Below are 15,967 nucleotides of genomic sequence, written 5' to 3' on the forward strand. Positions count from 1 at the left end.
GCAAATGGGTTGACCCATTCATGTATGAGGCTAACCACTGCTGAAACTGCTCCCTCATCTTTCTGGATTCTTGGCCGCTGTAGCTCCGCATGACAAAGCTCTGATTTGTTGCCTTGGACCATCCCCCTTAACTGTCCCAGGAATGCACTGCGGTGCTCAGCTGTTATGTAGTAATGCTTAATAACTCCAGCATGCAGGCTGAACCGTGATGTGCCTCCAGGAGTCTGTGTGTCTTTGTTCATTATGACTTCAATAGCCTGGTCCACAGGGATCTGCCCGAAGGGGTTGTTACTTGACAGCAGCACTGAGAATTGGCCTGTCTTGAAGGCCTCATACACAGAAGGATTCTTCTCTCGGAGGTTCATCATCTGAGCAAAGTAAGGGGACAGGTACCTGGCATAGTTCATCTTATCACAGGCGGAGCACCATGGCATCATGGTTCTTATAGCTTGGAGGTTACCGTGCAAGCTACCACCACTGCAATACTATCACATATTTTCTAGCACTTCGGGGTGTGTACCTTGCCAAAAATCACTATAAGAATTATTCCTCCCAGATGGTACAGGTGGCCCAAATTTGGGGTCCTGGCTCACGGACTATGAGTACCTTCTTGATCAATCATTAGCTGTGACTGGACAATCACTGAACCTGGAATCATAAACAAAAACAAACACCAGAATCTGTAACAAAAATGGAAGCGCAGGAAGAACAGAGCCAGTCGAGCAGCATCTGTCGAAAGAAAATCCAGTTTATGTTTCAGGTCGAGAATCGTTCAAACATAGATTGCAGCTCTTTGGATTATAGCTCTTCACACACTTATTTCCCGAGGCAGGTTTTATTTAGTAGATTTTAGATGGACAAAGTTGGTGTCTTCTGAGACAGCATTTTGCAATAGCAAAGTATGCCTGGAACTGTTACAGCTAGTAAAAAGCTCTGTACATTATTAAATACAGTCATTATGAAGCCTCCGTTGGTTGGTCACACACCACTGGGAGCTTCCTATTAATTTACTAATAAGTACTAATCCATGAATTTCTGAGAATCCTGTTAAAATGTTTGAAACTTGGTTACATTTTGTATCATGTCCATACTCGGCATTGTTGCAAGTTAAAATTGTCAATTTCAATAAATTTCAATTTTGAAGGAATAAGAACAAGATTCAGGAAGGTTAAAGAAAGGCTCTCAGGATTATAGGTGTAGATGAAGCCACAGCTCATGAGAAGCTAGCCATCAGTAGCTTACACCACAGACGACAGGTTGCTGCAGCTACTGTGCTATACAAAATGCACACCAGCCACAGCCCTGCAGACCTTCGCGCATGCTGCCTTCATCTTATGAGAGATGGTGCACCACACGATCAAGTTTATCTACGCCTGCTCATGCTGTTTCTATGCCTGATGCGAGAACCTACACACTGGATAGAAGCTTCCTTCACTGTGCTATAGAATTTGGAAAAGCCTTCCAGATGCTGTGGTTGGAAACATCTGCAACGACAGGGTCCAAGCCTTCAAGAGTCAAGTGCACAAACACCTATCATCTCTGGGAGGGAAGTCACATGCTTCTTCATAAGCTGTCATGAAGGGGACCAGGTTGGCAATGCTTGGTTGTTGGTAGGTAGGGTTAGTACCTGACTTTCAAGAGCACTTGTGAGTTATGTTCTGGCTGGACTTAGTCCTTAAGCTGCTGGAGAACAGTGCGGAAAGAACAGGTGCTGTTTTCTCCCGGTAGGGATTAGTTTTTAGTTCCAAGTGCTCCTGCCACGATTTGCCACCCTGCAAACTTACCCTTCAATCTTTTTGAATTATGGAGGACAACATGTGTATAAATGTCTCTCTCCAGCAGACTTCATCATGATCATCATGACTCCAGTATTTCTACTATTTTTTAATGTTTCTTAATTGTACATATGATTTTTTGTGTTCTATCGCTGAGCAGCAGTGAACCATCTGATTGGCCTATCAGAGTTCTCTTTGGGAACTAGTTGACTTGATCAGCATTTCTGATCTGGCTATTGTTCACGATTGCAATTAATAAAGAAAAAGCAGATGATTTTGTTTAAGTAGTTAGGTAGTTAAGTAGCTACCTAATATCACAGTCTATTCCAATGCCTTTCCAGCCCTTGCTGGCATAATAGACAGTGGTGTAGGACACGCTCAAGAGTGTTCACTGAAGGTACCAGTAAAGGAAATGGACAACCAACAGTGGATGTTGTCTGAAGACCTTGGGGAGCGTGCGGAACATCTCTGCTACTGTCTCCAAAGGCATTTCTGTCCCACCCTTCCTAAGTAGCTGGCCAGAATGAATCAGAAAAATAGTAATATGAGCAGATTATCTGAGCTCTCTCCTCAGCTCATCAGCAGACATGCTCTTACAGGTTTTCCTCAGCTAAATGTATGTTGCTAATCATAATAATTGGTCTCTTGTGCACTGATGGGCAGCTCACATAATCAATCAGTTAGCTTTATGACATATTATGCCTTTGCCTTAAGTGTCTATTATACAGGTGCAAGTCTAGTTTGATCCATTTTATCAGTGCAATGATGTGTGGAATCCACAAATTCCAAACAGTAACTGCTGTTGATATGGAAAAAGATTAGGAAACATCCTCCCCTCAGAGTATTGTAGAGAAATCCCAAATAATGGAAGTGTTGCTGCTTATCTTATGAGTCATTTTCAGACACCACAGTGTCTCTATTTATAAGTTTATATGTTTTTAATTTTTTTAAGCTCCTTCACCTTACCTGATCTTCAGCCACGGTAATGCAATATATAGGATTGACAGAGAGGGAACAAACCACCAGAGGATTGTGACAAATTGCGGGCTATCAGTTCTCCTGGATTTTCACTATAGGAATGAAAAGATCTACTGGGCAGATACAGAGAGTGGACTTCTACAACAGGCCTTTATAAATGGCACAAACAGAAAGGTGAGTGCATATGGAAACACGAGAGACTGTAGATACTGATGCAAGGCTTCAAACTTCAAAGATCAAAGTAAATGTTATTATCAAAGTATATATGTGTCAGCGTACACAACCCTGAGATTCATCTTCTTGTGGGTAGACTCGACAAATCTATAGAATAGTAATTATAACAGGATCATCTCGAGTGCAGAAGACAACAAACTGCAAATGCAAATATAAATTAATAGCAATAAATAAAGAGAACATGAGGTAATGAGATAAAGTGTCCTTAAAGTGAGATCACTGGTTGTGGGAACATTTCAATGATGGGGACAAGAGACTGTAGTTATCCCCTTTTATTCAACAGCCTGATGGCTGGGGGTAGTTAAGTGTTCTTGAACCTGGTGGTGTAAGTCCTGAGGCTCCTCTACCTTCTGATGGAAGCAGCATGAAGGGAGCATGACCTGAGTGGTGGGGGATCTCCAATGATGGATGCTGCTTTCTATAACAGCGTTTCAAGTAGGTCTTTCAACCCGAAGTGTAGGAAGTTCTTTTCCTGCACTCACTCTTGCCTCCTTTCAAGGCCCCAAACAGTCCTTCAAGGGCAACACTTCACATGTAAATCTGTTTGGGTTCTTCACTGTACCTGGTGCTCCTGATGCGACTTTCTCTATATTGGTGAGGCCCAACATAGATTGGGGAACCGCATTGTCGATCACCTTCACGACGCCTACAACAAACAGGATTTCCCAGCAGCCAACCATCTTAATTCCAAACAACAGGAATTCTGCAGATGCTGGAAACTCAAGCAACACACATCAAAGTTGCTGGTGAATGCATCAGGTCAGGCAGCATCTCTAGGAAGAGGTGCAGTCGACGTTTCAGGCCGAGACCCTTTGTCAGGACGAACTGAAGGAAGAGTGAGTAAGGGATTTGAAAGTTGGAGGGGGAGGGGGAGATTCAAAATGATAGGAGAAGACAGGAGGGGGAGGGATAGAGCCAAGAGCTGGACAGGTGATTGGCAAAAGGGGATACGAGAGGATCATGGGACAGGAGGTCCGGGAAGAAAGATGGGGGGGGACCCAGAGGATGGGCAAGAGGTATATTCAGAGGGACAGAGGGAGAAAAAGGAGAGTGAGAGAAAGAATGTGTGCATAAAAATGAGTAACAGATGGGGTAACTTCCGCCACCTCCAACGGGATCCCACCACTAGGCACATCTTTCCCTTCCCCCCTCTCTCTGCATTCCGCAGGGATCGCTCCCTACGCAACTCCTTTGTCCATTCGTCCCCCCCATCCCTCTCCACTGATCTCCCTCCTGGCACTTATCCGTGTAAGCGGAACAAGTGCTACACATGCCCTTACACTTCCTCCCTTACCACCATTCAGGGCCCCAAACAGTCCTTCCAGGTGAGGCAACACTTCACTTGTGAGTCGACTGGGGTGATATACTGCGTCCGGTGCTCCCGATGTGGCCTTTTATATATTGGCGAGACCCGACGCAGACTGGGAGACCGCTTTGCTGAACATCTACTCTCTGTCCGCCAGATAAAGCAGGATCTCCCAGTGGCCACACATTTTAATTCCACATCCCATTCCCATTCTGACATGTCTATCCACGGCCTCCTCTACTGTAAAGATGAAGCCACACTCAGGTTGGAGGAACAACACCTTATATTCCGTCTGGGTAGCCTCCAACCTGGTGGCATGAACATCAACTTCTCCAACTTCCGCTAAGGCCCCACCTCCCCCTCGTACCCCATCTGTTACTCATTTTTATGCACACATTCTTTCTCTCACTATCCTTTTTCTCCCTCTGTCCCTCTGACTATACCTCTTGCCCATCCTCTGGGTCCCCCCCCCATCTTTCTTCCCAGACCTCCTGTCCCATGATCCTCTCGTATCCCCTTTTGCCAATCACCTGTCCAGCTCTTGGCTCTATCCCTCCCCCTCCTGTCTTCTCCTATCATTTTGGATCTCCCCCTCCCCCTCCAACTTTCAAATCTCTTACTCACTCTTCCTTCAGTTAGTCCTGACGAAGGGTCTCGGCCTGAAACTTCGACTGTACCTCTTCCTACAGATGCTGCCTGGCCTGCTGCGTTCACCAGCAACTTTGATGTGTATCTTAATTCCAATCCCCATTCCCATTCTGACATGTCAGTCCATGGCCCCTCTACTGCCTGTTATGCTTGTGTGGGTAAAGCTGTCACATTTGTTAACAATCAGACTGGCTTCAGCTTGACCACATTTTACCTGGGACACTCCAGCCCGCCAAGAACATGTGTGACCCGGTCACCGACATCACTTCCTGTTCCTGGTGAACTGCCCCCAGTGCACACTGGGAAATGATGTTCTTTATTATGCACACACATAATGACACGCTGCTATGATGAGGCAACTCTCAGGTTGGAGGAACAACACCTCATATTCTGTCCGGGTAGCCTCCAACCTGGTGGCATGAACATCAATTTCTCTAACTTATCGTAATGTTTCTCCCTCCCCCTTTTCTCTTCTTCCATTCTCCACTCTGGCTCTCTTCTTACCCCTACTCTTCTCCTCATCTACCCATCACATCCCTGTGGTGGCCCCCTTCCTTCCCTTTCTACCATGGTCCATTCTTCTGTCCTATCAGATTCCTTCTTCTTCAGCCTCTTACTTTCTCCACCTATCATCACCCAGCTTTTCATTCATCTCCCTCATACCTGTCTTCACTGATTCTTTTTTAGCTTGTTCTCCTTCCCCTCCCCATCCCTTAATCTGCTCTCTTCCCACTTCCTTTCCAGTCCTGACAAAGGGTCTCAGCCTGAAGAATCAACCGTTTATTCCTTTCCGTTGCTGCTGCCTGACCTGCTGAGTTTGTCTGGCATTTTGTGTGTGTTACTCAGGATTTCCAGCATCTGCAGAATCTCTTGTGCTTATGATTTACTGCTCACCCTGCTGAGTTCCTTCCTCAGGTCGTTTGCGACTGGAGGTGAGCCGAGAACTCTGAAGGTAGAGCATTCTGGTTTTATTTCTGTTCATTTTAATCAGGTTAAGACTATGACAGACTCATCAGAATGGAAGTGATGAATATCAAAGTGGATTTGCAATATTTTTATTGGAGCTGTCAGGCAAAATTATGCTTGTCTGATTTGGCATGTTGTAAAATGCAGAAAATCATTTATCTTATTTTAAAATGATGTCATTATACCTATTACCAATAATCTACTTTACATAAAATCTCAATAGAATAGAAAATTGAAGAAATAGGAAGTTATTGAATTGATGACTAGAGTAATGCTTGATGTAATTTTGAAGCTTAAATGTTCTCCTTTTCATGACAGACTACCTTCCCTCTTATTGAGCTTCTTGGAAATAATTTCCCAGGGGCTGCAGACTTGGAAGGGCGACAGGCAAGCAGGTTCTGCATCCATTTCTTGTTGGATTACTGTTTCTTGAATTGACTTCGTTTTGCATCTCAGAAAAATTAACCCAGTGTCTCAGATTTGGCGCAGGAGCATTGCTGAAGAATTGCTAACACAATCTCACAGGATGGAGACTAGTTAAGTTCTTGTTTTAAGCTCGTGTGCCACTTAGAAAGCACCGGGAAGAATACGTGGTGCTCGAGATCTTAGAGCAGCATAAGTTTTCTCTGCATTTTCTCAGAGCCTATGACGGTTCTTTGCGACTTCAGCTCACATTGCAAAAACGGCAGGTCTAGCAGCAGTTCAGAAGCTCAACTCCAAAAGGAAAGTCACAGGCTATTGATAGAAAGAGTCATAATGGAGAGGATAGTAGTGCTGTTTGCTGCCAGCAAGGCACAATTGTTGACCCAATCACACAATTTTGGGTTTGAAGTGTTATAGACCAGGAGAAAGCATTGATTGTGTGGATAGCTAGAAGCCTTTTCCCAGGGCTGAAATGGCTAACATGTGGGGGCACAGTTTTAAGGTGCTTGGAAGTAGATACAAGGGGATAGAAACATAGAAACATAGAAAATAGGTGCAGGAGTAGGCCATTCGGCCCTTTGAGCCTGCACCGCCATTCATTATGATCATGGCTGATCATCCAACTCAGACCCTCGCCCCAGCCTTCCCTCCATACCCCCTGACCCCCGTAGCCACAAGGGCCATATCTAACTCCCGTAGCCACAAGGGCCATATCTAACTCAGAGATGTCAGAGGTAGTTTTTCACACAGAGAGTGGTGGGTGCGTGGAATGCACTGCCAGCGATGGTGGTGGGGATGGACACTATAGGGTCTTTTAAGAGCCTCTTAGATAGGTACATGGAACTTAGAAAAATAGAGGACTATGTTGTAGGAAAATTCTAGGCAGTTCGTAGAGTAGGTTATATGGTCGGCACAACATTGTGGGCCCAACGGCCTATAACGTGGTGTAAATTTCTATGTTCTATGTTCTCAAGCATTTTTCAGACTCTGACCAACATCAGGATATACCAACAAATTTCAGAGTCAGTGGATCCGGGGAATATTTTCAGAACTTTCTGTTTTTATTTAATAGTTTAATAGTTGGAACATGTTTGCTGAGGCTCTCAGTTCCAAGTGGAATATATGTCTACTAAAGAGTGGCTGCGTATGAGATACACCTAAGTCAAGTCAAGTTTATTGTCATTTAACTATATCCATGTATATAATCATATCATGTACATAAAAATGAGACAACATTTCTCTGAACCTGTGTGTAAAGCACACATAACACACGATAACTTATGAAGGTAAGGATAAAATCTACAGCTCAATCACACATAAATATCAAACTAAAGTGTATTAATTTTAAATATAGTAAGGTACGGAACAGATTAACCAGTGACACTTCGGATACGATGTGGCAGGGAGTTGAGAAGTCTAATGGCCTGAGGGAAGGAACTGTTTCTCATTTTTACCACCCTTGTTTTTATGCATTGGAGTCTCCTGCCTGATGGTAGAAAGTCAAAGAGGGTGCTGGATGGATGGGTGGGATCTTTGATGATACTAAGGGCCCTGTGTTTGTAGCACTTCCGATAAATGTTCCCAATGAGTAGTAGGGAGACCCTTATGATCCTCTCCGCTGTTCTCACAGTTCTTGGTAGGGACTTCTGGACCGATGCATTTGTAAGATTATGTGCAGGTCTCACATAGGTAAGCTGGTGTGCACACAAACCACTACACAACCTTTTCCTGTCAAACAGTCACAGTACCTATCGGACACAAGGTAGTAAAGAGAATCCTGTAATGTAATGCCCATCACCTTTCATTCTGAATCCAGTAGGTACTATAGACCACACTGGTGCTAACTGTTGCAGTCTGTGAATAGACTGGCAAAATGGGCAACCCACTTCACTTCACACTCACTTTAAAAATACTTCGTCAATTGCTGAAAGGGATTTCCGTACAAATGTAATATCTCGTTTCTTTCCAAATTTACACATTTACTTTATTTGCCATCAGACATATGGATTAGGTCCTCGACTGTCCACTGACAATCTGCCTTGTCTCTTCACCTTTACATCTGTTTCCTTTAGACCTGATCATTCTCAAATCAGTGTTCCTTTTCTCCTCCGCCTCAATGGATCAAAATATTCAAAAAATTGAAGGATTTTTTAACCCCTTTGAGAATGGCTGTAAATATTTTCATTAGTTTAAAGAGATGCTGGGTTGCCCACTCAATCACCATGTTCCTTCCATCCAGGAAAAGGAATTCCTCGTGTGCAAAAACTGCACCAATTAATCAGACAATATTCTAACAAACTCCATTGCAGTGTCCATCATGTAGAAAGGCAATCAGTAATATTGAATTATTTAACTGGATAAATCTTGTTTTAATCTTTGGATTGATATTTGCTGTAAATTCTCTAAACCAGTTCACTGTATGACCAGATGGCTACTCAGTAAATGTGCACTGTTACCATTTTACTGTTTTGCAAGAAAACAATGAAGAGCATAAATCTGTATTATTTGCATCACAGACTGTGCGGACTGTGGGGAAAGGTCTTTTTGGCTTTGCTGTGGATTGGTTACACAACACCATCATTTGGACCAGTCAAGAGAAAGGGACCATTGAAATGTCAAACTTACATGGAGATAATTCCAAGATCCTGCTAAAAGATCTGACTTTTCCCACGGTCATAACAGTGGATCCGGAGAAAGGGTATGACTTCGACTTGTATATTTCTATGATTCATAACTCAAGATCTCTGGTCTAAATATGCATCTGGAATGGATATCAAATAAGTGTCTGAGACAGTTGTAGGGATTGAAATAAATTGGTCAAAATATGATTCAATAAATACCTTAAAACATGGTCAAAATTAAGGACTTTAAGCTCTCTCTCAGCAAGGGATTCGGGCAAAGAAGTATTAGATTTATTGAGATTGTGTGAGGAAGCATATTAATAAGACTTTTCTATAGGTTTGAGTCTTCTTGACCTGAAACCAGAACTATTGTTTAAAAGCCTTCTTTGTGAGTTGGCCAGAAATATCTTAGAGGAAATGAATTCTGGCTGATTCAGGCAAGTTGGAAGCCCACAGTACTGCAGTGTGACCAGCATGATCACCAGAAGCTGAAATGGGGGGGGGGGGGGGTGAAAGGTTTTTTAAAAATGCATGAAAAATGTACCTAGAATGCTACTTAACATTGCTTGTCCTGAGAAAGGAATAGCAGAAGATCAGGAGAAGCCCAAGTTATCCTTTGCCAAAAAAGTAGTTCCAAGAGAGTTGCAAAGTAGCACATGATGAAAAGAGCATTCAGAGGAAACCTGACCCACTTTGCTGCATTAATTGTTATGCCTGGAAATTGATTTGCAAAGAATGGAAATTTAAAACAGCACAGAGAAAGTAAATCATCTGTGGGGTTACCAGGATACTACAGGGAAGAACGGACACAACCAAATTAGAGCCCTTACTCACTGGAATTCGGAAGAATGAGGGGTGACCTATTGAATGTTGAATGAACTTGATAGAGCGGATGTGGAGAAGATGATTCCTATGGTGGAGGACCCTAGGACAAAGGAGACAGCCTCAGAATAGAGAGGCGTCCTTTCAGAACAGAGATGAGGAGGAATTTCTTTAGCCAAAGAGTGGTGAATCTGTAGAATTTGTTGCCAAAGTCGGCTATGGAAGCCAAGTCTTTGGATATATTTAAGGCTATCAACGGAGGTTGCTAGATTCTTGATTGGCCAGGGCGTGAATGGATATGGGGAGAAGGCAGGGGATTAGGGCGGAGAGGGAAATGGATCAGACATGGTCAAATGGCACAGCAGACTCAATGGGCCAAATGGCCTAATTCTGCTCCTGTATCTTATGATCTTATGGTGTTAATGTTTCTCAGTTGCTCTGATCCTGAACATATCTCTTTTCTGCAGCACAGGTGCAGCTTCAGAATAAACTCAATTTATTATAAACACCAGAAATTTATTGCAGACCTTTTTCATTTGTCTTTTCATTATACACATCCAACATTAATTTAATTTTATTTTATTAGTAGTTTTAAACTGCTTTGTCACTCTCTTCCTGGTTAACAATGCCTTTTCCGGTCTCTCAGATGGATACTAAAGATCTCTTGGCATAATTTAACAAAGGAAAAGATTGTTTCTATATCCCATTGTGAGTTATCAATCTATCTGTATATAAATCATTTGCAATGTTTTCTTCTGAAAGAACCATTTGGTTCTGAAGCAACAGTAATTTCCTAAAATAGGGAAGGGTATATTTTAAATGCAAGGTCTCCTTCTACTTTCTTAAAATACTCCCAGTTTTATTTATTATCCTAACATTTTAATTTATCTTGTGTCACGTACCCCGTGACGGGAATAAAGAACCAGCAGAGATGGAAAACACTTTGGATTCAGGTATTGCTATAAACTAATAATATTTATTATTAACTATGCAATACAGTAATATAAATGTAGATAAATCAAACAGGTTAACAATGATTATATATAAGTAAGTATATCAGTAAGTGTGGAAATATATGAAAATCAAGCTTCTTTAAGTCCAGGGGTAAAAAGATACAGTCTTACGATGATGAGTAAAGTTCAGTTCAGTTCAGTTCACTTTGTGGTATTGAGTTGAGTAGTGATGGAGAGAGAGAGAGGGAGAGATTTGAGTCTTCAGGTGTGCTGACACAGTCGATCTCCTCATTGTCCTTCGAAATCCCTTAAAAGTCACCGACTGTGACCTTAACAAAGGGGTCGGCTTTCTGTGGTGGAGCTATCCCCCAGCTGAGGGTGAACACATGGACAACTCCCCACCAGTCAACCCCTTTTCTCTTTCCACTGCAAGAGCGACCATTCGATCCACCCGATCGATCCTCCAAAACCCACTTTTTCTGTGGGCACAACAATGCTCATTCAGTGTCCAAACATGTGTCTGAGGTCTGTCATCTGACCTCCTATTTTATCTTCCTGTACTGAGCAGCAACTGTCACTCAAATAACTCCTCCTTCCTCTCTCTCTGTAAGAAAATCACAAGCAGGCGAACTGTCCTTGAGAAGTATCATAACATTGAGAGTCCATTAAATAACACCGCCTTCAGTCACCATAGCAATTTACGAGCTGCTCGGTGCCATCTCTCTCTCCAACTCAGCAGAAATCCAAAAGTTATTTCCAGTGCCTTAAAGTGACAGTCCAAAAGTTAGTCTCCGTCTCTCTCTCTCTCTCTCTCTCTCTTTTAAAAACAAGTTGTTAGTGTTAAATAGCTCTCTCTCTCTGTCTTTTCAAAAGCACAGTTAATAGGGGTAATTCAGGATCCCGTCACACTCGGATGCTTCTAATATTTAGTACTTGGTAACTTCATTGCCCATAAGATAGGGAGTTCTATATGTGTTCCATATGGTTGATATGCCCTTGTTATGTGAGAGGATGTACAGATCAGACCAATGACATGTCAATACAAGGCAACTTTCCTGCATATTTGATGCACAAATAATTGCTCTTGAGAATAATTTACCCCCAAAATTCTATATTTTTCAAGAAAAACAAAGGGCATAGAAACTTATGCAGATATTTGTTAGAACTTGTTCTGACAGGATAACAATCATCACAAAAAATAAATGTACCAAAGATATAACTGACGCTTAGTTGTTACTTGAGATATGTATGATGAAAGTAGTATCATTGGCAAAGAAAAGGCATCCACACTATTATTATAGATGTTTTAAGTAATGCAATGCAACGCTTGAATGCTGTTTTCTCTTAATTTCATATCGTCATCAATGTGCCAGATATGTTCTTACTTATTAATATCCACATACATTCAGTGGCCACTTTATTAGGTACACCCACTCTTGAATGCAAATATCTAATCTGCCAATTATGTGTCAGCAACTCAATGTATAAAAGCGTGCAGACATGGTCCAGAGGTTCAGTTGTTGTTCAGACCAAACATCAGAATGGTGAAGAAATATGATCCAAATGACTCTGACCATGAAATGATTTTTGATGCCAGATGGGGTGCTTGAGTATCACAGAAACTGCTGATCCCCTGCGTTTTTCATGCAGAACACTCTCCAGAGCTTACAGAGAACGGTGTGAAAAACCAAAAACAACCAGTGAGCAGCAGTTCTGTGGAGCAAAACATCTTGATGAGAGAGGTCAGAAAAGAATGGCCAGACTGGTTCAAACTGACAGGAAGGCGACAGTAACTCAGAAAACCACACATTTCTCTCCACCCCACCACCTAAAGACAATATATTGAAGTAGACAAAGGCTGGATTTATTTAGCGTATGGATATGATCTAATTTTAACCCACTTAATGTAAAACATAGAAACATAGAAACATAGAAAATAGGTGCAGGAGTAGGCCATTCGGCCCTTTGAGCCTGCACCGCCATTCAGTATGATCATGGCTGATCATCCAACTCAGAACCCTGCACCAGCCTTCCCTCCATACCCCCGATCCCTTTAGCCACAAGGGCCATGTCTAACTCCCTCTTACATAATGAACTGGCCTCAACTGTTTCCTGTGGCAGAGAATTCCACAGATTCACCACTCTCTGTGTGAAGAAGTTTTTCCTAATCTCGGTCCTAAAAGGCTTCCCCTTTATCCTCAAACTGTGATCCCTCGTTCTGGACTTCTCCAACATCGGGAACAATCTTCCTGCATCTAGCCTGTCCAATCCCTTTAGGATTTTATACGTTTCAATCAGATCCCCCCTCAATCTTCTAAATTCCAACGAGTATAAGCCTAGTTCATCCAGTCTTTCATCATATGAAAGTCCTGCCATCACAGGAATCAACCTGGTGAACCTTCTTTGTACTCCCTCTATGGCAAGGATATCTTTCCTCAGATTAGGGGACCAAAACATAATTTTAAAAAGTAAACTTGATATTTTAATTCGCGGTTTCTTTCTATTCCTTATTACGTAAACGGCAACAATGAATATCAATCGAGACAGGTTATATAAAAACAACCAAACATTTATTAAACACGTATAAACGATAAAGGAAAAAAAAACAAAGGAAAACTTTAACCGGAAGGTAACAGATATGCAGCCGTTCACCGACTCACCACTCAGCTCTGGTTCTTAAAGCGTTAAATGCGAAAACAGTTTTTAAAGCAATACAGTCAGATATAGTTCTTAAAGCGATAACTTCAAAAGTCCAACAGTTTCACACATTCAATTGAGAGAGAGTTCTCTGGAGAAGGATTTCTTCACAGACGCACCTTTACTGCTGGTTCTGTCCACAGGATTCACGATGCCTAAAATAAACAGTTTAAATCGACTGACCTTAAATTCCTTTAGAGAGAGTGAGCACTTTTTTGCATGAACTCATTGCTGTTTCTGGCAAGAGTTATCTCAATGCAGGTACTCCTCCAATGAAGACTCAATAAGGTTGATTCTTTATTAAACTGCCAAACGATGCCAACTTCTCTCGATTCTTCGATAAATTCTTCACTCTCCCTTCAACTGTTGGAATTGAGTAAATTGTTACATCCAGCCACAAATTTCCAGTCCAAATAATAAGGTATTTTGCAACAGAACACACAACCATTTTAAAGATGAAACTGTGTCACCAAAAACAAACATGCAACAGAAACGGAGATACAACACGTTCTGCATGGAAATCTACAAACTCAAAAACCAACTGCATCACCCGGGTCGACCCTTATATAGTCACGGGGCACATGTCATCACGTGACCTCACATCAGCAGGAAAATCACATCAGGTGACCTCCAAAAGACTATTACATCATTCTCACAAACAAAACAGATCTCCTTGAGCATGTAACACCTCCCTCCAAAAAAAATTTGGTGTCTTGAAGAACAAAATTTTAACAATTTATACAAAAAAATACAAAGGTATAAAATTTACAAAATACATAATATATGCAATCTTATCTTTCAGCCCTTTACAAACTAATGTACAGTAGGAGTGTTACTAATGGTAAACTATCACTCCAAAAAAAAACAATTTTTTATTGTACATTTAACATCTAGACAAACAATCAGCAATGACATTATCTTTACCGTTAATATGAGTGATCAAAATATTGTACTCCTGTAACATTAAACTCCAATTTAATAATCTTCTATTTTTTTTTCATCTTACTCAAAAACACGAATGGATTGTGATCGGTATAAACTGTGAGCGGTTTATGCGTAGAACCAACATATACTTCAAAATGTTGCAAAGCTAAAACAAGAGATAACAATTCTTTTTCTATTGTTGAATAATTTCCTTGATGGGCATTAAATTTCTTAGAAAAATAAGCTACCGGACGATCAACTTCATCACCATCATCTTTTTGAAGTAACACTGCTCCTGCAGCTTCATCACTAGCATCTACAGCTAACGAAAATGGTTTTTCAATGTCAGGAGATTTAAGTACAGGTTGACTACATATTACAGCTTTCAATTTATCAAATGCCTCCTGAGAAGACTCTGTCCAAACAAACTTCTCATTTTTCTTCAAGAGAGATTAGTTAATGGAAGAGCAATGTTTTCAAAATCCTTACAAAATTTTCTGTAATATCCTACCATACCCAAGAATCTTCTGTGAATTTTTCTACCAGTTGGAGTGGGTACTTCTAAAATTGCCTGAACTTTCGCTTGAACAGGTGCTCATTTTCCCTGACCCACAACATAACCAAGGTAGGTCATTGTGGCATGACCAAATTCACTTTTAGCTAAGTTAATAGTTAAGTTAGCTTTTGAAAGTCTCTCAAATAATTTCTCCACCAGCGTAACATGTGCTTTCCACGTACTATTCCCTGTAACCAAATCATCAATATAGGCACCTGTATCTTTTAATCCCTGAATCACGCCATTAATCATCCTCTGAAAAGTACCTGGTGCATTCTTCATCCCAAATGGAAGAACATTATGTTCATATAACTCAGATGGGGTTACAAATGCTGAAATCTCTCTACCTCTATCCATCAGTGGAACACACCAATAACCTTTTAACAAATCAATTTTTGAAAGGAATTTGGCCTGTCCAACTTTATCCACACAATCATCTACCCTAGGGATTGGATATGCATCAGTCTTTGTCACAGCATTCACTTTTCTATAATCCATACAAAACCTAATACTATTGTCTGGTTTAGGCACCATAACACACGGTGAACTCCAATTCGAATTAGAATATCTAATAATATCATTCTCTAACATATACTTAATTTCCTGTTCAGCAAGTTCACATTTTTCCCTGTTCATTCGATACGGATGTTGTTTTATGGGTTTTGCATCTCCTACATCTACATCATGTGTAGTTATGGTGGTTCTTCTAGGGACACCTGGAAATAAATCTCTATATTTAAAAATTAACTGTTTCATCTGCTCTCTCTGCTCTGGCTGTAAATAAGCTAATTTTTCATCAATATTTTCCAGAATTTTCGAATTTGGTAACCTGGCTGAAATAATGTTGGGTTTTAAATGAGTTTCGGATGAATCCTCTGTTAAGTTCTGAACAAGATCAGACTCATTATTGATCACAACAGTCATAGTAGCAACTTCTCTCTCATAATACGGTTTTATCATATTTATATGACACAGCTATGTTGTCTTTCTCCGATCTGGGGTTTTTACCACATAATCCACATCATTTACCTTAGATTTAATCTCATAAGGACCATGGAATTTGG

At 41.2% G+C, this 15,967-nt stretch overlaps 1 protein-coding gene across 1 annotated transcript in view; it reads left to right on the top strand.

Moving 5' to 3' along the window:
- Nucleotides 1-15,967, top strand: part of egf (epidermal growth factor) — a 107,415-nt gene that overhangs the window by 5,143 nt on the left and 86,305 nt on the right. The window contains exons 3-4 of the mRNA XM_072256990.1: nucleotides 2,728-2,927; nucleotides 8,847-9,028. Of these exons, the coding sequence (XP_072113091.1) occupies nucleotides 2,728-2,927; nucleotides 8,847-9,028 (382 nt within the window). The remainder of the gene's footprint in view (nucleotides 1-2,727; nucleotides 2,928-8,846; nucleotides 9,029-15,967) is intronic.

This window comes from Mobula birostris, chromosome 4, assembly GCF_030028105.1.
Source record: "Mobula birostris isolate sMobBir1 chromosome 4, sMobBir1.hap1, whole genome shotgun sequence".
NCBI classification, from domain to species: Eukaryota; Metazoa; Chordata; class Chondrichthyes; order Myliobatiformes; family Myliobatidae; genus Mobula; species Mobula birostris.